Below are 23,336 nucleotides of genomic sequence, written 5' to 3' on the forward strand. Positions count from 1 at the left end.
CTTCCTTGTAAATAATAGTCATTGTCAACGAAACTGTCAATGTCACTTGTCATGTAACAGTTGGCAGTGCACGTTTTTCTGTCATCACTCATCTTTCGCCTTTTACTAAAGAAATTAGCATTGCTTTTTTTTTAATTTTTCTTTATAATAAATCGTAACATCTAAAAAACAATTTACGTATCGAGTTTGTTGTACATTTCATTCTTTGATAATTTGGTTTTAATTCGAACATTTCGAACCCTACCGCTTACGTACAGTTGCTTGGCTACAGTCTTTACTGCCTAACAATGTCTTCTATAGATTTTGACCCGGCAATAAAGCTGTGTTTAAAATATTTACATTCGAGTGCTCCTGACTCAACTGAACAATTACGGTTGACCCTTGACGATTACATTCGACAGACATACGGAAGTTCAAAAACTCTGGGTATTGTTTTACCCAAGAAATATTTGAATGAAGAGAAACTAGAGTCAAGCAGGTCGAAACATAAGAACGATAAAGCTTCGAGCAGCAAAACTATACCAATACCTCAGCAAAGCCCTCAACAAATACAAATTCCAGAGCGGGAAAATGATGATGGCTCCGTTATGGATGGTGAACTGGCATTTGATCTGCTGGAAGAAGACTTGACATGTGTTGTGTGTCGTCAGATTGCGGTGCAGGCTGGAAATCGGCTTGTAGAATGTGATGTGTGTCATTCTCTTTATCATCAGGTAATTCCTTGCTTTTTTTATTTTATTGAAAAAGATTTTAGTACATTTTCAACAAATAAAATGTAGGGTCAGACACTTAGCTATGATTTAACACTGTAAAGCAGTCCATACTGCTTAACATAAAACATTTTTTTGAATGTCTCTGTTTTGTATTGCCTATATCGTAATGAGCTGAGCTTAAAATGTCACTGATGTTATAATATTCATTGCAGGACTGCCACAAACCGGTGATCAGTGACAGCGACATGGGCACAGGATGGCAGTGTGCATCTTGCATCACCATTCATGGATTTAGTGCTGGATTCTCCAGCAAATCTTCCTCTGCATCAAAATCCCCTCCTCTTATATCTGGTTCTGCAACACCCGTAAAGATTACTTCAAATAGTTCGGCATCATCATCACCATCATCATCAAAAGTCGTTACTCCCAGTATCAACATTATATCTGCTGACAAACGTCTTCAGATTATGAAGAAAAAGGCAGCAAAACAGCAGGAAAAGAAAAAAAGTTCTAAGTAATAATATTAACTAACAGTTAGAAAATGCTCCAGTTAGTTTGATTTTGTATTACTTTAACAAAGATAATTCAATTCTTGCAAAGTCATTATGTTCATGTAGATAAAAATTGAGCAATAATGTATACATACATACATATAATCACGTCTATATCCCTTGCGGGATAGACAGAGCCAACAGTCTTGAAAAGACTGATAGGCCACATTCAGCTGTTTGGCTTTATGATGGAATTGAGATTCAAATAGTGACAGGTTGCTAGCCCATCGCCTAAAAGATGAATCCCAAGTTTATAAGCCTATCCCTTAGTCGCCTTTTACGACATCCATGGGAACGAGATGGAGTGGTCCAATTCTTTTTTATTGGTGCCGGGAACCACACGGCAATAATGTATAGGGTATTAAATTGAGTTATTGTACTGTAAGATAAATAAAATACCCTTATTAATTTACGAATATGTACACTTTTATTTTTTACCCGAATGCGCAGTGCAACGGTTGGTAAGTGTTCATGAGACTAAGTATGTATGTATGTTTGTTCCTATATGGCATTGTAGAGATCAAAGGGCTTGTCCAATTTTGATGATTCATATGTTAATCGATTTGTTTTAATCTTGCGAGTTAAACGCATAACATCTCTCCTCCCCCGTCCAAAGGCCAATATTCTGCGTGAGGGCGAATCCCTAGCTCATATTGCTATCCACTTCTACCCGGAAACCCGCTCTAAGAATGGCCGAATTCCATTGCATTGAAAAACCTATTGCTTAATGCTCATTAATATACCTATTGTTGAATGAGTCGTTAAGAACTAAATAAAAAGTATAAAATAAAAAATATTGCAAGAAACAATTATATTTTTTTATGTTTATACTAGAGGACACTACAGCTTCATCCGCGTAAAACGAAATTATTTCCCATTCTCGTAAATTCCCGTTCCCGTGAGAATTTCGGGAAATCCTCTTAGTTCACCCCTAGGCGATGGGCTAGCAACCTGTCACGGTGTGTTCCCATTCAGTCACACCTCGATCTGTAACACTTACTCAATGGGAAAAAAAATCCCGTTCTGTAGTAGTGGTACACATTGCAACTATCGTTTTCCCAATGAGTAACACTGTTACATAATGGCACTTTGTAATCCCGATCAGTAATCCTGGTTAAGAATATTTTTTTATAAAAGCATTTCTAATGTTTATTTAATTGGTTTTTAATAAAACGAATAAGATATGTAACGAATTAGTGTAGAAAATACATATATTGTTGTCTTTGATCTTATATCTTTTTGGCCATCCAGTTCCATGAAAACTATTGTTTTAATTGTGCTTTGAAATACGCCGCAAGTGAGCTGGCGCAGGGTTCAAGTAATTCAGGTAAGTAAATGATGTCACTTAATAAACAATGAAAAACATTAGCCAATGGCGGCGGAAATGCCACCAAAAATAATCAAAAAATAAATATATGTATTTTATACACTAATTCCTTACATGTCTTATTCTTTTTCAATTAAGAACTAATTAAACAAACATTAGAAATACTTTTATAAAAAATATTCTTAACCAGTGTTACTAATCGGGAATACAAAGTGCCATTGTGTAACAGTGTTACTCAGTGGGAAAACGATAGTTGCAATGTGTACCACTGCTACACAACGGGATTTTTTTTTCCATTGAGTAACAGTGTTACAGATCGAGGTGTGACTGAATGGGAAGAAACCCCTGTCACTATTTGAATCTCAATTCTATCATTAAGCTAAATTGCTGAACGTGGCCATTCAGTCTTTTCAAGACTGTAGGCTCTGTCTACCCCGCAAGGGATATAGACGTGACCATATGTATGTATGTAGTTTGGTTATTCTTTGTTTTAAGTACTAATAATTTAATTATTATCATCCAAGTGTGTTCCTATTAGGTAATAATCGTTATTTTTATTTACCCGTTCAAATGCATTTTTCTATGGGAGGTCGAATATTAGGTACCTAATATGTACCTACTTGTATATGTTTCGTCATGAAACACTATCTGTTGCCAGTGTTTTGTTATTCCAATATCTCGCTATGTTACTACAAAGTTCCATTAAAATCGGTACCTACAGTAGTTTTTGTGTAAAAAAGTAACAAACTTTTGCATAATACTTACCTATTAGCAGGAAGTACTTTGAATGTTTTTTATAAAAGTTATAAGCACAGAAACTATTTAAAAATTACAAGCACTGCAGTAGTGGGTAAATACCCATTTATATTACTCACCTGGGTACGGACTTGTATACTTTGTACTTTTATGATATAATGTAATAAGATACCTATAGCGTTTTAGTTCTAAAAGCTTCAGTTGTTTTTCTTTCAATGTAACCAATCCTGGAAAGCTGACTTCGCTATTGGAGGACAACCGGTGCAGGGCGGTCCGTCACAGATTTGATGCTGCGGCGTATCTGCTGAAGGAATCTCGATATTCGCCTTTATGCAACTGTAATAAAGTTAAAAGTATCGCTATAATGTTGAGATGTGAGGGAGCTTTTGTTACGCCTACTATTTTACGCTTCAGATAAGAGCTTTCATGATGATATTAGTTTCAGGGCGGAGATCCGTGGGCGTTGTCACAGATACAGTGAATTTTTAGTGTTATTCTGTCAGTAAATATTTAAACTGGTAGTAAGGTAATTAACCTCAGAACAGTTAATAAATAAAAATACTATAAGTATTAAATAATAGTGGAGCGACAAGTGTGGCTATGTGCCAATAATTCGAAGGAAGTGCAAGATATCAGAAGTGGTAACATTTTCTTTTTGTTTTCATATCTTAGATAAATTTCGGTACCAAACTGTTACCTAATGTACTTTCTTACTTTACGATTTGAAATCTCTATAATTACTGTTATTTTGATAGTGTCTGCAAAATGAACAGCGGTCGAGCGCGAGTGCCGAAATGCGCGCGATGTCGCAACCACGGGCTTATCTCCAGTCTGAGAGGCCACAAGAAAGCCTGCGCCTACAGGCTCTGTCAATGCCCCAAATGCGGCCTCATCAAAGAACGACAGCGAATCATGGCAGCTCAGGTTGGTATAATCAAACGTGCGATATCTGAATTACACCGTCATCTTTAGTGTGCCAACAGAAAACAAACAGAAAGCTTGCACCTATAGCCTCTGTCAATGCCCCAAAAGAAACCTCAAACATTGCGTAGGTACTTAGTATTTTTTAGGAAGGAAGTATTTAGTTTTAAATTGTTGACCTAAGTATATCAAGCGTGCCGACATAAATGCAAAATATTTCGCCTGTGTGGCATAAAATTTGGACTGTACAAGACTATGTTATCGCAACTGATGGTAAACACCCACCACCATCAGTCACCATATATTTTTCTTCAATTCTAATATATCTCAGTTTTATTTGATAGCTTACAACTGTGCAGAGAAATGCGTGCAACATCACATCATGCGGGCGACGACTCTACCACTGATGATTCCTATAGTTCCACTTTCATAGTGTTTGCCTATATGCTTTCCTTTTCTTCCTCCTGGCTTTAGTCCCGGTTGCATCTTTACAACTCTGGAGAGAAGTCCAAGGTTTGCCTTTGACCATGGATCCTTGATTGGGTAAGCCAGGTTTCGACACGAAGCGACTCCCATCTGACTTCCGCAACCTTTGCAGGTAGGTACTTACCCAAACCTAAACATGTGCATTTCTGCGCAGCACGCATTTTAACCAGGCACCTTACCGATTCATTCACCGACGCTCATACGAGGTTTGCCTATAGGCAGTGTTTTAATTTTGTACTGTATATTACAGAAAGAGGAAAAAGGTAGTCTTTGCCTACCCCTCCGGGAAAGAGGCGTGATTTTATGTATGTTTTTATGTATGTATATTAGGTTAGTACCAAAACAGATTTTATGTTATAAACACAGGGCGCATTTCCATTTGGGCACTTAGAGCATACTTATTTATTACAGAATTCAGCATAGCATAAGGCTTAAATTCGGAATAATCTACTTATAGGTATATAAATCTATTAAGTAGGTATATCATAGTAATTTAACTTCTTGCCTTATTTACTCGTAAGTATCTTCTAAAATATGAAAACGGAACCTATTATAAAAGGTATGCCAGATTACCTATCTTAACCTACCCGATGCAACTGTTAGAAAGTAAATAAGTACATATCTACTGTACGAGTAAAGTTCTACCTAAATTAACTAATAGGTAGGTATTCTTGCAATTAATATTTACCTAAAACTTATACAAATCAAAAGAAAAAGGTTTGCTTTTTATCTGAATAATGGAAAGATAGAAAGAGTATTATCATAACAGCATAACGTAGCCATCCAGTCTTTGGGTTCTGTCTATCCCGCAAGAGATATAGACGTGATTATATACTTATGTAGGTATCTAGATATAATATAAGAATTTCACAAAATGGAAGTGCCGTCATTTTCAAGATTTCTGCATTTATAAACCAATTTTAGTTATTCTACTTAATTATAACTCATAGAAATTAAATTCGAAAATAAAAATTACCTATTCATAGTGCTTTTAATATCAAAGATAAAAAAGACACCTAATCCGTGAACGATCCGTCCGTAATAACACCAAATACCACACCTAATTCTAAAATAACATGCAATTCAGTGACGTTAATGTGTTTTAATGTAGTGAAATCGAGAACAGCTAATGCGGTGTTGGTTTATTTAAACAAGTGGCACGTGTTTACGTCGCCGCCGGATGAAACATCGATCGGTTTACACAGTAATGCATCGCCGATGTCCCACCACTTTCATCCCGAATCTATGGCGTCATGCTCCCGATGTATGTCGATTATTGAACTCTGCTTCAAAAATTCGAAAAAATTATGACCATAACCTTAGAAACACCCTTATTCTTTTCGAAACTATGAGTCCTGTTAACTCCGATAGACGTAGTGTATACGTATAAAATATGCACGGTTGAGCTTTGCTCCGTGTCTTCACGTATATTAGCTATCTTTTACTTAGAAAAGAACTCTTATAATATTTTTTTACCTTTCGGCCACTATCCTTTTCAAGGCATTTCTCTTTTCCATTTGTCCGCTCTTGTAGGCTTTATTGAATTATGCATTTGCCATATTGAAATAAATCTCAGTCAGAATACACAGGAAAATATATCTGCAAATTAAGCCGCTAACTAATATAAATTCTATGATAGTACGGCGTGTGGGGATCAAGTTCTGTTTACATTTCCAATAAAGAGACGATCTCGCCCAGGGACCGAGCTGGCGGCGCTCCCCAGGGTGGCCACTACCGCAAACACAAACACTCACTGTTTGTCATTGATTTTCTGCTAAATTAATTTATCAACATTACGATTCCTGTCACTTATGCCTCGGGGTTACAAATCACGTCAATTTCCTTTATCTTGGAATTAAACTGAGGGAATGTTTTCGTGGATTCGTAGGCTAAGTCGTAGCGGTAGCGTACGGCGTAGCTGGCTACTATGAATCTACACTTTGTACAACTAAACATTTACTTGTTTTAATCAAATGTTGTTATCAATTATCATGTTGTCATGTGTATTTTAATACGTTTTTACTGCTGTCAATTTCAACCATTTCTGCTTATTTATATGTCGAAAACATAACAAGAATTAAATTTCATGTTCGATCACAATGTGACTGATATTGTCCAAAAGTCCCGTTTTAAGTAATTTTTAAAACAATATTTTGGAAACACCTTGTTTCTAGGATCTGCTGCTGATATAATTTGCCACTGAGGTTTAGTATTATTACACCAGGTGGCCCTAAAAAGGCAACAAGCAGCCGAGGATAAGATAGCACTGCACCTGGCATCAGTGGAGACCGGGACTGCCCTGGACGCGCTGCCTCCCGGACGAATCTTCGGGATGCGCGTCACGAGACCCTGCCCCAGTCCCGGCCCAGAGCCGGATTCAAATGCCGAACAGACTGTATGTTTTTTTGATTTTAATAATATATAGTATCACTATCGGCATACCAAGGATTGCCTAAGTTAGATGCAATCAGCTGCTTCTCTTTCCATGCAGACACATACAGACATATCTTTGGTTTATTTTCTTCAAAGGTACTTAAAACTGTATTTAAACACTACCAAAAAATTTATTTTTTAAGTTACCTATGTATGAAGGCTTTTCTTAGATTGTAGAAAAATAATCTTATACCTATATAAAATTCTCGTGTCACAATGTTCGTTCCCTTACTCCTCCGAAACGGCTTGACCGATTCTCATGAAATTTTATGAGCATATTGAGTAGGTCTGAGAATCGGCCTACATCTAGTTTTCATACCCCTTAGTGATAAGGGCTATCCACCCTTAAAATTTTTTTTTTAACAATAAATTACTTAAAAATAATTTATATGGCAAAACAACGTTTGCCGGGACAGCTAGTTCATAATAAAAATCTCACATGAGAACAGAACAATATGAGAACAGAAACAGCTAGGAGCAATATGATATTTTTTTTTATTTCTAGCCTATACACATCGACAGCGAAACTAGCGATTCTTTGCCTGACTGCTGTGCCGCTTCTCCAGATTCAGCTGGCAGCACCAGCGCTGCATTGTCACGGTAACTTCCATACTTAAGGCCAGAAAATGTGTTTTTAGGGGACAAAACACATTTTATTCTCACTCATTCAACAAATTCTGATAAACTAACATAATCACGTCTTTATCCCCTACTGGGTATCTATCTATCTACCTATCTACTGTAAGCTCTATCTAGAGCTTACAGTCTTGAAAATACACGTTCAACTGTGTGGTTAAGTTCTGATTTTGTATTCTAATTTAGATTCAGAAAAATCTAAATAAATTTAGACTTTTGACGTGTGCAATTGTGCATTATTACTTACGTAAGTACTGCAACAACTACCTTGACTAGTTACTACTAAATATTTTGATACGTTTTATCACATTTGTCGGGTTGTTTATTTTTTTGCCCATAAAAATTTAGATCTGTGTGAACGAAAACGATGAAGTATTCATTTTGAAAGTAATGTACTTTAAATAAGGTAATGAACATTAAGTAACTCCTCCTCCATCCTTCCAAATTTTCTACAAGAACTGGATGCACACATCAAGTAAGGGAATTTAAAATTTCAACGGCATAATTAATTCTTTATTAGACCCGGTGGTAGTGAAGATGGTCCAGATCCCGAGGGAGCCGTGACTACCGCCGGACTAGAGATGCTGAGGAAGTTGTTTCCGGGGAAGAAACGGTCTGTTCTGGAGCTGGTGCTGCGGCGGTGCAACCACGATTTGTTGCGAGCTGTCGAACATTTCAATGCTACCCAAGTAACATTTTTTAAATCATTCATCGACATATATATTTTCCTCTCATACATTGATCACAGAATCAGATACGCTTGGTTCATGTGAGTAATAAGTTGGTTTCCCAAAATAATGCTTCACGATTATCTAAAGAATTGCTGTCAAAAATAGAAAAAAAATCCTATATTTTATTCGAAATTCATATAGTGCTTCGAGCAATACGGAAGACGTTCCATTCCAAGACGGAAGCCCGTCTTGCTCTAAGGTTGCAGTCAAATAAAGAAGAGGGTATCAACAGGCGAGCGTTTAATATACCTACGTGTTTTTTTGATTCACAGATTCAGCGCGACAAACTCCCCATACCCGCAACAAGCGTGAGTTTGGACGCTTCTGTCTCCAGCTCTGAAGAAGTGGAAACCCGATGGTCTGCATTCAGACCAGTCGGCCCCCGCGCTCCCCTGCTCCCCGCCCTCGTCATGGGTCGAGTCTGCGGCTCCGAATGGCTAGTTCCACTACCTGCCCTGCCTGCTCTGTCTACCCCGCTACTGCTCCCGTTTCAGCACCCCCACCCAACAGCACCATGTAATCCCTGCACGCCTGATTGTAGACAGTGCAATTCGCATCATTAATCTATAAAAACTATGTCTTGTATATTATGAAAATTTCTAGGTTAAGAAGACAGAAATTTGATTCTGGTTCTAAGCTTTCAAATAAATGAGTAAATTATTGAAAATTAGTATAAGTACTTTTAATTCAATTAATATCGGTAAATTACGTCGGATATCATCTAAATCAATCAATTCTTATTTATTGTTCGTTGTATTAAACTATTGTAGTTATAGTTTAAGTTAAATCATACTTAACACATCACCCATTAAGTAGTTATTAATTTACAGAACAGTACAGTATCTACCTAAATAAAATAATATTAAAATATCAACTACTTTTATTTACCTTCCTTTTCCTTAAATAAGACCAATAACTATACTTACATATACTGCCCATCTATTTTAATTATAAAGAGGTAAGCGTTTGTGAGTTTTAATGTTTGAGGCTAGAAATCTCCGAAGATACCGAACCGATTTCAAAAATTCTTATTGTTATAGGCATGCTATGTGTCTATGTATGCTTCGATCTAAAATTCTAAAACTACACAACGGATTGTTTTTTTGATAAATAGAGGGACTCAAGAGGAAGGTTCATGTGTATTAGTATATCTATGTATAACTTATGCAAAAACATGTAAATGGTCTAAATTAACTAAATGAGATTTTGTACAAGATATACCTATGACTGTATGTTTTCTAAAATAAATAAAATAGGTAGATAGCTATTTTATTTTATTTCTATAAAATTTTTCTATAGAACTTATAGTTCATAATGATTATTGTCTTAGTCACTAAGAAAATAATCACTTTCCTCCTCCTTTAAATATGTATAATAGGACGACCCTACTCTTTACATATATAAGTGCCTATAGGTTCCGAATAAAAGTTTAACTTAACAATAAAAAGTAAGTTTGTAAACTCTATCTTTATATCGATGATCGACGATATATAGATAGAGTTTACAAACTTACTTTTTATCGTTAAGTTTAACTTTTATTCGGAACCTATAGGCACTAATAAATGTATAGAGTAGGGGCGTTCTATTATACATATTTAAATTAACTTCACCTTTGATAGGTTGGTAAGTACAGTGATTGTTCAATTTCGCCGTCTGTACCAGATTCACGTTTTCGAACAAAATGTACCTTTTGATTGCCCTTCTCATTTTGTACATCATTTGCGACGTCAATTATTTCTTGCGTACTTACTTTACAATAATAAGCGGTCGAATATTTGAGAAGATAATTTCTTTAAATGCCTCATCTTCAATATACGGTAAGTTTTCTGTTTTAATCCTTTCCAACCGGCAAAAAATGTTCTGATCGAAACTAGTATTTTTATTTTTTATCATCAGTTTTTATCATCAAACTACCTATAAGTTTTCAGCACCCGACATGTGTTTGTTGCCATGACATTTTTGTGATACCGCAAAAGCAGCCAAATGTGGCTATGGCTGTTATATGACTGTTTATAGGTTAAACTAGCGACTCCGTCCGCGTGGAATAGTTATTTTGAGCATCATTGAAGCCCTCAAGGGTGAATAATTTTCCCCGTCTTTTTCATATTTTCCATTATTCCTTTGCTCCTAATAGTTGCAGCGTGCAAACTCTTCAGCTTTATAATTATAAGTATAGATACTGTCACAGCTCATTTGTAATGGTTATTAAAGGTACATACCTAATCTACCTCTTGAAACTTCTCTGTATCATCTGGCCTAAGATTACTGAAACTGTTTCAGGTATTTGTACTTTCCAAGACTGCGATGTGTGCTTCAGACATCTTCGCTTAGCTAGATTGCTCCGTGAGATTGATTTTGCTCGTTATCATTTTTACGACCGCACTGGAATCTATGAGCGAAGCCTACAACTAAGAATAAAATCCTTGCAAGGCTGTACCCTTTCCTCCATGGTTGAGCCCGTGGGATTGCTACAAATTTATAAAATAACGACCAAGGTTAGCAATATAAATCCTTCCTTACAATATAAGCCATTAAATACAATTTTTATTTATTGAATACCATCTAGTAGGATAAAATTCAATATTGCCACGAGCGCACATATTGTACAAAATAGTTAGGAATATGAAACATGCACATTCAGGCAACTGGATGTATAACCATGGATCCAATAAGGGTAAGGTTTACCTGCAAAGGTTGCGGAGGTTAGATTGGAGTCGCTTCGTGTAAAAACCTAACTCACCAAATCTAGGATCCATGGTCAAAGGTATACCCCGGGCTCCTCTCCCAGAGTAGTGATGCAACCGCGACTAAAGCCAGGAGGAAGATAATTTATATTTTTAACAGTGGAAGAATTTTCATGATCGGTACATTATTTTGGAAAGTTACAAACTAAACATTGTTATAAAATTAGTAGATATTAAATAATTTCTGGTTTTCGGCCTACGTATGTACTACGGTTGTAGCCGCAATAAGCTGCTAGTATCATTTTAATTGATGAAAAGATTTCCAAATTTTAATGCTGATTAATATTTTTTTAGTTAGTCTACTGGGATGACTGTTCATTATTTCTTCAACACGATGTAGTCACATTATTCGACGGAAAATTAAGATATGTGATAGTTTCTCGTCAGCATGCTATCGGGAAGAATGGAAATTCTACGGAGGTTTTATTGAAAGGACTAACTGGTTCCGAAAATAAACCTTTTTGTCCGGAATATATGAAAAGCTGGTTTCGCGGTATGGAAATATCCAGTGCAAAGTTAAGAAAAAAATAAATGAGCAATGGAGAATACTTTATGATACCTACTTAGTTTTATTTTATGAACATATAGAAGAAAAATAAGTATTTACAGGAATACTAAAGTAATATCCGCTGATTACTTGAAACCATAAATTAGGTTTTACCAAATGATGATGATTATACCATATCTATTACCGCTATGCGCCTCAGTTAGTTAATTGTATGAAATAACCTAGGTATAGGTAGATAACTAAGTATAATTCCTATAAAATATATACACACCAGTTCACTTTTTTTTAAATAGCCTTATCTAATCCCAAAAATAAGCATTTAGAAACTACGTTATTGAACATCAACTTTTATGTGATACAAATCCGATACCGTAGGGTTATTAGGTAAATGTTTTCAAATTTAACTTTGTAATTAAAGTCATGTCAATAACAATATGTAAATATGCGCGGTCTTGAACTTGCCAGTGCCTCCACTCCTAACTTCAAGTCCATCAAACCGGTTCAGTGACTCCATCGACCATACCGACTGACGTTGTTTACAGTAAGATACGCACAGTATTTTATTATCATTCTTCCAATTCATACCATATCTTTGTTTATACTGACAATAATAATGTATTGCATTATCACAACTGTTGTGGCTATCCTTTACATTTTGTGGGACGTGAACTATTTCCTAAGGATAGCCTTCACCATTGGAATTGGTAGACTATTCCAAAAGAAGTGTGGAATCAATGACACCACAACTATTTACGGTAAGTTTGTGCACGCCACCTACTTTTTATGGTTCGTAGATATAAATAGAATCGCTTACCTACCTATAAAGTGATGTAGCAAATTGTGATATGTGTTAATTAATTTTATAAGAATTTTAATATTTTTGGTAATGGTGATCCAATGTAGGTATTGTATCTTTATTAAATTTCTAATTACATTATTAGAATAGTAGTGATGGCAGCTTTTTAGACCATATCAAAACTGATGAGGTTAACAAAAATTCTCCCTTGATTTGTAGTTGGCTCAGTTGCAATAGGTAGTATAATCAAATTATATGCATATGTCTTTGCTTACCTATATAAAATCATAAACTTTACTAGAAAACTAACTGTACTTAGATCATACATTCGCTCTTAGGTATGTACCTATGTACTAAATTAATTCTGTGTTTTGGCTAACCAATGTTAAAACCAGTATATCTATAAAAACTTGATTTATGCCTCAGGTTTTTGCACGACCCAAGATGTGGATATCTTCCTGCGACACATGAACAACGCCAGATACGTGCGAGAGCTGGACTTCGCCAGGTTCCACTTCTACGACCGCACGGGCATCTACGCCAATATTAAAGCAGTTGATGGACACGCTTTGCAGGGAGCCTCTAGCATCAGATACAGGAGGACTATTCCCATATTCACTGCCTATAAAGTAGAGACTAAGGTGAGGAGTAATCCTTGATCTACAGATCACTAGGAAAATCCAAGTAGTAATACTAGGATTTTTCTAGAGATTTTAGACGGCTTCACCAGATTTTACGCTAGAATAGAACCATTCTATCACTTTCTAATGAATGTCGTAAAAGTCGACTAAGGGATAGACTAATAAACTTGGGATAGGTACTTCTTGTAGGTGATGGGCTAGTAAACTGTCATTATTTGAATCTCAATTCCATCTTTGAGCCCGTTGGCCATTCTTTGTGAGACTGTTAGCTCTGTCTACCCCGTAAGAGATAAAGACGTGATTATATGTGATTAGTGATTTTGGCGGCACCGCTAGGTTCTACTAGGCATAGACTAAGATTTTATATTTTATTATCTTACCAGTGTTTTGTAGTTATGAATTCTGTAAAATAAATAATTATGGCTGTGAACTTTGAACTAAAATAGCCTTTAAAACTTAACAGGACGGATTCTTGTTTGTTTCTTTGTAAACATTTTATTGCATATAAAAAAGAAATATAACAAATAAAAAAAATTGTCATTGGATTGAGAAGAATACGTACAATGGCGGACTTATCCCAATTGGGATTTCTTTCAGTCATCTAAAATAAAAAGGAAAATTCATAATCAAAGAAGCAGCGCACATAAAAATCATTGAGGATGCGTTATAATAATTAACCTTCTTCTTTTTATTAATATCGAATTATGAGTGAAACTTTATACGAGTAATTACACTTTTATAACGGCAAATTACTCTGTTTTTATTGCCAGTATAGAAATATTAAATAAAAGATAATAAGAAGCAACCGGAATCAGGTTATTTACTATTCTTACTCAAAGAAAAGGTGATACGTTAATTAGCGCGGAGCCAGAACAATAGACTAGTCGATTCATTATGACTTGATTCCATGCAAAGTACATATTATAATAAATTACCAAGTATTACAAGGTGGGTATTAAGTAGACATCCACCAAAGAAAAATAAAACTTTTTACGGAAATTAAAACTCCTTGCAACGAATCAGACTAAACACCAAATGTACCTAATTTTAATTAAATAAAATTGTATATTTCAGTTGGTGTACTGGGAAGACAAGACGCTTTTCATAGAACAGAAGTTCATCACGCTGAATGACGGTTTCGTCCGCGCCGTCGTCCTCTCCAGACAGAACTTAATTAATGTTGATGCTGCCACTCTCTTCAAGGGTATTCCTGGTGCCGACCATAAACCTGAGTGTCCAGAAGAAATTAAACACTGGCTCCAAGCTATCGAGATCTCAAGCGCGAAGCTTAGAAAAAAGGATTAAAAATATCACTGACTTCATAGTTTTGTAAGGATATGTATTTATTTTTCTATCATTAAACAAGGTTGCGGTTGCCAGAATTGTTGTTCTAAATATTTTTTCAGTGGAAAAAACTAAAGTCGGCAATTTAGATGCTAAAAAGTGTTGTGCGACAAAAGTGTCGGATTACGCGTTGGATGCAAAGTAGAGAGAATGCAGAAATGACGATAACATAATTTAAGGTTGAAGTATCTTGACCAATTCGGAGAAGTTCTTGTAAAAGGTAAGGTCAAGAGTACCCGAAATCAATACCGAATGAAAGAAGTATGCAAGGATCGTGGCAAGTGGAAAGATGTAGTGTCTGCCTACCCCTCCGGGAAAGAGGCGTGATTTATGTATCTACGTAATTTTTATTAGTTTAAACAAAGGATTATAGTAAACATTCCAGTCTTTTCAAGACTGCTGGCTCTGTATACCCATAAGGGATAAATATGTGAATAAATGTAATACCTATGTACCCAATAAGTTAATCTGTAGAATGACATGTTTAGAAAAAAATGGTTAATTCCACAAGGTATTTTTCTTCGTTTTCCACATTTTATGCATTAGTGCAGCACTCCATCATGTCATGCTGCGTGTTAAGTTACTGTTTATAAAACCTGCGCATTATGAATACAAAATAAGGGATTCATAAGCAAGCATCTTATGATACGGAAATGTAGCCTAGAAAATGTAAAACAAAATGGACTTTAAAAAATTAATAAAATATCTGGGGACTTTAAGGCTAGATAATCAATAAAATAATGCATCCATTGGAAGGTAAAAACAACAGTTAGGTAAGTATTTTACCAAAGTTTGTTTGAGCTTTGTTGAAGCGTATTGAAACAAAAATGTACTCTCTCTTATATTGATAAAACTATTAGATACGGAATAACTCCGCGTGCATCCCTTCATGATGATCAAAGTTTGAAATTCGGCGCTTGCCGCGGCGGCAGGGTGGCGGCTGACGAGGCGTGTGAAGTAGCTCCAGTTTTTTGGGCTTCCCTTATTAGCCTGCTGCATTTAGGCAGACGGCCGACTACGACCACACACGAGACAAACACATAGAATAACACGACTTTGAAGTTTTGATACTTGGACTTTGATAGTTATGTGGTGGCGAAAAGTTAATGTTTCTATAACAATTTAGTAAGTAAGTACTAGTTACAAATTTTGATTTATTTTATATTTTCTTCTTTTAAATAGGGAGTAGCCTTGGACCGGGTCTTTGCTGGCGTAAGTGCTTCTTTGTTACGAACAAAACATGTGTAAGAGTTCCAGTTATGTTGGTTTAAATAAATTACTCAAGGAAAAAGAATATAAGGATAATCTAGTTTACACGAAGATAATTCCCATTTACTTAAACTTTTATTCAATTACCAAAGAACTTAGAAAATAAAGTTTTATTTACCTTTTTATTAATTAAAAATTAAACCCTGCTATAAGTATATTTTTATACAGAGAGGTGAAAGTTTGTATTTCATATTTATCGTTAGCGACGAAGTATCAAAATACATGAGAGTAGTAGAATTTCAACGGTGGTGGCGCTAACCGCGTGTGTCTTGTCGCGCAATAACAACAAAATATCCATTAGCTTTAGTGGCTTGTATTCTTATAATTTATAACTTAAAAAAATATCAGGCGGTCTATTTTTGAAATGAGAAATTTACACTAATTAATTTTGTATTTACCTATTACCAGACTCCTTTAGAATGTATGTAAAAGGTTCTAGTATCACTATAAGATACTTTTATTAAAGTAGGTACCTAATTAACCATCTCTGAAATGACATTTAGGTATGGCCAAATATAAAATTAAGAGAGCGTGCGTGATACGCAGAAAGGCATTTCGAATCCTACCTCGGCCATGTCCCAATGACTATTTTCGAAGTTATGTAGTAGTAGTATTAGTTTGAATACTGTATGTGAAACAATTATCATTCTATTACCTACAGGTCAGGTTTACTCGTCAAGTCGACAGGATCCATGGTCAAAGGCAAACCCCGAGCTCCTCTCCAGAGTGATGAGGATGCTACCGGGACTAAAGTCAGGATAATTATCACCGTTTGTCTGTCTGTTCACGCTGATCTCCAACTGGTAAATGTGTAAACCTGAACTACGAGGCAATATGCGTCCGTTGATATCTATACCCAAAATATATTCGTACCTACCAATAAGTTTATTCGCAGAGCACTCACAATTAAAAGAGGACATGGAGAATGATGGGTTAGAGTCGAGCAGAGCAAAAATGGCACTTTCCATACCACTAATTACAAGTTATAAAAATTTGATCAATATTAGGTACCTACCATTCATAGTACTTTTAGTTTGTTAACATAACAAATTGCCTGGAATTATTAAATGTCAACAGCAACAACACATGCCGCAATTACTTATCATAAATTTTCTTTGAAAATCTATGTAAACAGTAAAACTGTACCATAAAATGACTTATATCTCTTTGACTATGTAATGATGGGCTCGAGATTCATTACTCATGAGCTTTAGAACGAACGTGTTCCGTAGGAACATAAAATACATATGTAATTACTTATATTTATAACATTAACTTACATATGTAAGTAGGTTTGCGGTAGTGCCACATGGGTTTTGTTTGAAATGTAATTTAATTTTATTCTCTGCAATCTCTTCCAGGGACTTATTTTTTACTCTCATTTAAATAACAACAGTATACATCAACAACCCTGAGCTTAGCTGAGAGTTCAAGTCTAGAGTACCTACTCTAAATCGACAAACATGCATGAAACTAGGTATACACGAATGTGAAAGTAGCAAAGTAGGCTTTTAGATAGATAGATAGATAAAACTGTTTATTGCACTTATGGTGCAATAAAGAGTTTTATCTATCTAGATAGAGATGGTACAAAGGCGGACTTATCGCTAATGCAATCTTTTCCAGTCAACCTTTAGGTGGAAGGATTTGTATGCCGTTTACATTGAAAAGATAACTTTTATTAAGGATTATTACATTTTACGGATCCCTGTGACTTTTAGGTCGTATAAACCTAGTGAAGGTTATAAATGCGCATATATACCTTCATTTTTTACATCACCCACATAGAAGATCTCGCATAAACTCGCATTATTAGTTCCGGTAACAGTGGGGATATTTGTGCTGTTAAAAACACAATGATTCACAGGCAATCAATTTTGCCCATCGAGCTTTTACTGCAAACAATTGTTAACCAATATTTAAACACGTCCTTTTGTTTGACAATAGTAGCGGATTCGCCTATCGATTGTGCGTACCCTGTCAGTTTTACCTACATTGTTCCCAGTAATAATTTGTCTTACCAACTGCTGGAAGTATCAGAGAAAGGATGTTCAGATTATATTGTGCGCGTAAGAGAACCGGAAAATTTCATGGATGCATTCGATGAAGTCAATCGTTTGGGAAATACAAGAAGAAGTGACAGAAAGATTATTTTCTTACCTTTCAATGAAAACGAAATAGAAACAAACAAATTGCTTAATGTGTTATCTTTAACACCGACGAGCTTTGTAGCAAACCTCTTGATGATATTGCCGTCGGCAAAAGGGTTGGACATAAATTGTTCAGCGTACAGTTTACTTACTCATAAATATGTTGGTTCTGACGAAGAGACCAGTCAGCCGGTCTATTTGGACCAGTGGGACATTTGCACACAAAAATTTCTTGGCAATGTGAATCTGTTCCCTCATGACATGTCTAATTTGCATGGGAAGACTTTCAAAGTTGCTTGTTTTACCTACAAACCTTATTCATTGTTGGACTTAGATACCACTGCTGGGCTAAATGGCCGAGATGGTACGGAAGTTAGAGTTATAGAAGAATTTTGCAGGTATGTATGACAAATTAAGTCCAGTTATAGTGCTGTTCATTTTTGATAAAATTATACTTTGCACCTAGGATATAAATTTGTGCTTATTAGCTATTTATGTGCCTGCTGGATTTTTAGAAACGCTAGATAAACAACATTTGATATTAAATGCATATGTTTTTGTAGATGGGTGAATTGTACAATTAAATTAATAAGGGATGACGAGCACGAATGGGGTGAAATTTACGAAAATCATACGGGAGTCGGAATTCTCGGCAATCTTGTGGAAGATAAAGCAGATGCTGGAATAGGTTTGTGTGATCCATAAAAATAAAGGGCAGAAGAAAAACCTACATATTCTCAAATAAAATCTAAAGAGCTCAGGCACTTTAAATCACTAAAACATATTTTTTCAATTTTCAATAAACTTTTCTTATTATTCAATAAACCGTCTTTAAACCATGCTGTGCTTCAATGACAGACTTGTATTTTCTGGTCTAGAAACGGACCTACGATATTGTGAACTTGTTACTCTAACTAACTGCTAAATAATTACTTAATTAACTAGGCAAAATTGGATTCTTGAAACTTGGATAAGTTTGACCATGAGATGGTAACATGTTTCTTTTACCAGCAGTGGGACACATTACTCGGATAAAGATTAAATATAGGTAAATAACCATCTACATGTTATGTTTCAGCTGCATTATATTCTTGGTATGAGGAATACATAAATTTGGATTTCACCATTCCAACTGTAAGAACTGCTATTACATGTGTTGCGCCTTCTCCGAGGTGAGCAAACATTGTATTACGCGTATTGGTTAAGTAAACATACTTCTAAGCTTAGGCTCTCCGTTAACTTATTTGATTTATTTATTTAAAGCTTTATTGAGCTCCTAGCTAGGTGTAATAAAGAGTACATACGATACCTTAATTTGACTCGCCAGAAAATGCCAAACTAGGATTGGAAAATTTTAGTTAGAAATAGGAGCTTATTATAGGAACTTAGATATACAAGAGCAGAGTAGAATAAAGAGCATGCCGAATATTATACTGTAGTATGGATCGTATCCACTTGTTGTATAATATTGCTTGAGTTACATACATGGGAGCCTTCCTCCGCATATATAATATCTATATTGAACATTTATCACTGCTTATAGTGAGAATTTTTGGATTATTAACACTTTTCTTTTTTCAGGTTGCTAGCAAGTTGGGAGATGCCATTAATGCCATTTTCCCTATACATGTGGATAGCATTATTATTCGCTTTCATTTATGCATGTATAAGTCTGACTATTGCTAACAGATGTTCTACGGACAGAGTACTACTGACAACTTTTGGCATGCTGATTACTCAAGTATGTTTACGTACATATTTATTTATATACTCGTATATTTATTTATATTTATTTTTAGTCTGTGATTTTCTTTTGAAGTAGCCATGAATTGGCCATGGGCCCAATTTTTGTTATTTTAAGAAGCTACCCCTTGGATTCTAAATTTTTTTGATAAATCGTCTAAGCCAAGGAGCCCGGCGCCCGCCTTTGCGAGCACGATTCTGGATTGGGTGGAGTCAGGTGTTTATACGAAGCGACTTCTATCCTTTGCAAGGGAACCCAACTCGATTTCGATCCAACTGGATCATGGATTTAGTTGTCTGAATGTGCAGTTTCCTCACGATGTTTTTTTAAGATAAGCACATCGGTTGTACCCAAACTCCTACATAACTCAGAAAAGAGTCATTATTGGTAAATGAAACAGGTAGGATTTGAACATGTCACGTGAATATAATTAACTTAGTTTAATTTACTTAGGCTTTAATTTATCTTACTATATTTATAATCAAACCTAAAGCGGGTTCTTAATTTATTTTAAGACTGGTCTATTCTAAAGAAAATAAAATTTTCCAGTCTCAACCTGACACAGCCGTCGGCAAAACTTGGCGTGTCCGCAGCGTTACAGCGTGGCTTCTTATATCCGGGCTGGTTTTAGACAATGCTTACGGAGGGGGCCTGGCTTCAGTTTTTACAGTGCCTAAATATGAACCTTCAATAGACACAGTTCAAGATTTAATAGATAGACAAATGGAGTGGGGAGCTACACATGATGCTTGGGTATTTTCGTTAACGCTCTCACAAGATGTAAGTTTATCAGCAATTATTGTCATAAGTACATACACAAATACATCACGCTTGTTTCCCATTGGGGTAGGCAGAGATTATTGATTTCCACTTGCTACGATCCTTACAGACCTCTCCCGCTTCCTCCGCACTAATTTCATACATATTTTACGATTACGGTAAGACATTCGAAATTTGGTCCTTGAAAGTTTGACGAGGCCGGCTCTGTCCCACGTTTACAGTCCGCTCTGCCTTATAATTTTTTTTCGTTAATCTGTCATCAACCATTCTCTCGACATATCCTCACATCTCAACATACGCTTCTCAATTTTGGTCACAACATCCTCTTTCACTCCACGCATTTCTCTTAAATCGATATTTCTAATTCGATCTTTCAATCTACTACACACACACTACAGTATACACCACACATACTTCTTAAAGCTCTCATTTCAACTGCGTTAACTCAACTTTCATTTTATTTTTGCCATACCCAACTCTCATTCCCATACATAAGTGTGTGTGTTAATTTTGATCAAACACAAACACCACTATGATCGGCCAATCGGGCATTTTTCGATACCCTCCTACTTCTCATAAAGGAAAGTAATGCCACATTTATTACTTTGTTTCACGCAGTCACTCTTCTTTCTTTAAGTGACTTTTTAAATGATCATAAATGTGCCTACTCATATTTTTGCTCCTTAGCCGAGAATAAAACAATTGGTGAACTTGTTTAGAGTAAAGGCAACTGATGATTTAAAACAGCTGAGTTTTACAAGAAAGATGGCGTACTCTGTTGAAAAGCTACCAGCAGGTAGGTTAACCATTATTTCTTCTCTAAATAAATATCTTTGAATTTGTAGTGAAAGGTAGATGATAACTTAGGGTAATAACTTAGACATACATACATTCATAAAATCACATCTTTATGCCTTATAGTGTAGAAGGTACCTATAGGGTAGCAGTAAAAAGAACAGTCTCGAAAATATTGAAAGGCCATGCTTAGCTGCGTCGAATGGAATTAGATTAAAATAGTTATTGCTTACCCATCGCCTAACAGAAGAATCCCAAGTTTATTAGTCTTCCCCTTGATTGACCTTTACAATCTGCACGAACTTTATTCTACACTGATTAGGTAGTTTTATTTCTAAACCACGCCGTTATGCTTCATATAAAGAACTGTGCTTTGCAGATCCTAAATAAATTTTCCATTACCTTTTGAATTAACTTTTGGTTTATTTTAGGAAATTTTGCAATTGGGGATTATATAACAAAAGAAGCTTTGACTAACTTGTCTATTATGAATCAAGATTTTTACTTTGAGTATTGTGTAGTAATGCTACGAAAAAGTTCTCCTTATACGGCGAAAATCAGTCAGTTGCTTGGCCGTCTTCACGCGTCCGGGTTAATACTAGCTTGGGAAACTCAGGTAGGTACTGAAACTTCGATTTGCCAAAATTTTGGATCATGCTCTTGTTAGGGGAACAATGATTATTTAAACTACCTATACATTATTATTGAGCTAATTTTTTCAGGTTGCATTGAGGCATATGAATTATGAAGTTCAACTTGAAGTAAGACTGTCACGTTCCCGTAAAGATGTGGATTCTGTCGAACCACTTAATTTTCGGCACATTGTGGTGAGTGTTCATTTTGGTCTTTTTAAGTATAGATTAATTTTATTTATTTAATTCTCAACGACAGTTGAGGAGGTAGACTTTCGTACTAGAAATATATAAGTAGGTATTTTTGAAAGACTTTATTTGGATTGTTTAATTATAGTTGCTTATTTTTTTCAGGGAATATTCTACATATATACGCTGGGTGTTTTACTTTCTATTTCGCTTTTTTTTATAGAGCTGTTATGGAGTAGAAAATCTGTAATTTCGATTGATCACTAAAAAATATATTTTTACATAGCGATTTAGGTAATATCCAATTTTTCTTCTTTGATCTATAATTCCAATAAAATAGCCTCGTAAGCGCAAAACTAAAATAATCCACATGAATATTATAGTTTTTTGGCAAAGATATCGAAAAAATTAATTTTATTGGAACTCCGATATGAATTTCCTTTTTCGATCCTCTCACTCATTTTTGCAGATATTTAGTTGAACAGCGATCTATCACTTTCTTATATCTATTTTATTTATGATACATGGCATTTTAGTCTTTTTGTATGTTTAAGTATTTTTTTAATGACTTTATTACAATAATTAGATAATATAACTATTGCAAAAAAGAGAACTGCTTGCAATCGATATCCTTACCTATATATAAGTCGGTTAAATGTCTTAAACTTGCTCCTAAGTGTAATAAACCCTTTCCTGAAAGCCGCATCAAAATCGGTCCAGCGAAACGCGAGATAATCACGGACATATATATATTCGTACGTACCTACATACAAGTCAAACTGAGATACACCTTATTATTTAAGGCGGTTAAAAAGTGCTGATTAAAAACTAAAACTACACCTAAAAGAAAAGAAATATTACGTACCTACCTATTTATCAAAAAAAAAATAATTGTACACTCCCTGCTTGAATCCGCGGAATCCGAATTAATCAATCCGCGGGAGAGTGCCCAGAAGGCATATTAAATGGCAATGCTGATTCTCTGAGTCAGATAATTTCCAGCTGTCACGAGATGCCTCACCCAATCAGCTGAAGATAAGACGGCGCAATTGTGTCGAAGTAAGTCGCATCCCACTCTAATAGCCGCCCCAATCTTTAGGGCACCAAAGTTATACCATACGGTCTCTTGTAATCTTCCCGAGCCAGCCCGTTTGGTCCTAAAACGGCAGGGATGGGATGGTGGAATTATA

General features: G+C 35.5%; 5 protein-coding genes across 5 annotated transcripts; all 5 read left to right on the forward strand.

Moving 5' to 3' along the window:
• Positions 1-87: 87 nt before the first annotated feature.
• Positions 88-1,680, forward strand: LOC106133492 (integrator complex subunit 12). Its single transcript, XM_013333233.2, has 2 exons — positions 88-713; positions 926-1,680. The coding sequence occupies exons 1-2, from the start codon at positions 288-290 to the stop codon at positions 1,229-1,231; spliced, it is 732 nt and encodes a 243-aa protein (XP_013188687.1). The 5' UTR covers positions 88-287; the 3' UTR covers positions 1,232-1,680.
• A 143-nt stretch (positions 1,681-1,823) lies between these two features.
• LOC106131757 (doublesex- and mab-3-related transcription factor dmd-4) lies at positions 1,824-9,425 on the forward strand. The gene is made up of 6 exons (XM_013330954.2): positions 1,824-3,988; positions 4,103-4,271; positions 6,979-7,149; positions 7,693-7,787; positions 8,344-8,512; positions 8,827-9,425. Exons 2-6 carry the CDS (start codon positions 4,113-4,115, stop codon positions 9,115-9,117), a joined length of 885 nt encoding a protein of 294 aa, XP_013186408.2. The 5' UTR covers positions 1,824-3,988; positions 4,103-4,112; the 3' UTR covers positions 9,118-9,425.
• An 810-nt stretch (positions 9,426-10,235) lies between these two features.
• LOC106131746 (protein THEM6) lies at positions 10,236-11,829 on the forward strand. The gene is made up of 3 exons (XM_013330943.2): positions 10,236-10,371; positions 10,835-11,049; positions 11,593-11,829. Exons 1-3 carry the CDS (start codon positions 10,236-10,238, stop codon positions 11,827-11,829), a joined length of 588 nt encoding a protein of 195 aa, XP_013186397.2.
• A 472-nt stretch (positions 11,830-12,301) lies between these two features.
• On the forward strand, positions 12,302-14,623 carry LOC106132849 (protein THEM6). Its single transcript, XM_013332398.2, has 3 exons — positions 12,302-12,561; positions 13,029-13,243; positions 14,318-14,623. Exons 1-3 carry the CDS (start codon positions 12,420-12,422, stop codon positions 14,546-14,548), a joined length of 588 nt encoding a protein of 195 aa, XP_013187852.2. The 5' UTR covers positions 12,302-12,419; the 3' UTR covers positions 14,549-14,623.
• Positions 14,624-17,712: 3,089 nt separating this feature from the next.
• On the forward strand, positions 17,713-22,413 carry LOC106131739 (uncharacterized). The gene is made up of 9 exons (XM_013330933.2): positions 17,713-18,404; positions 18,570-18,694; positions 19,085-19,178; positions 19,588-19,747; positions 20,300-20,530; positions 21,218-21,326; positions 21,757-21,941; positions 22,048-22,152; positions 22,312-22,413. The coding sequence occupies exons 1-9, from the start codon at positions 17,713-17,715 to the stop codon at positions 22,411-22,413; spliced, it is 1,803 nt and encodes a 600-aa protein (XP_013186387.2).
• The last annotated feature ends 923 nt before the right edge of the window (positions 22,414-23,336 follow it).

Source organism: Amyelois transitella, chromosome 7 (genome assembly GCF_032362555.1).
Source record: "Amyelois transitella isolate CPQ chromosome 7, ilAmyTran1.1, whole genome shotgun sequence".
Lineage (NCBI taxonomy): Eukaryota > Metazoa > Arthropoda > Insecta > Lepidoptera > Pyralidae > Amyelois > Amyelois transitella.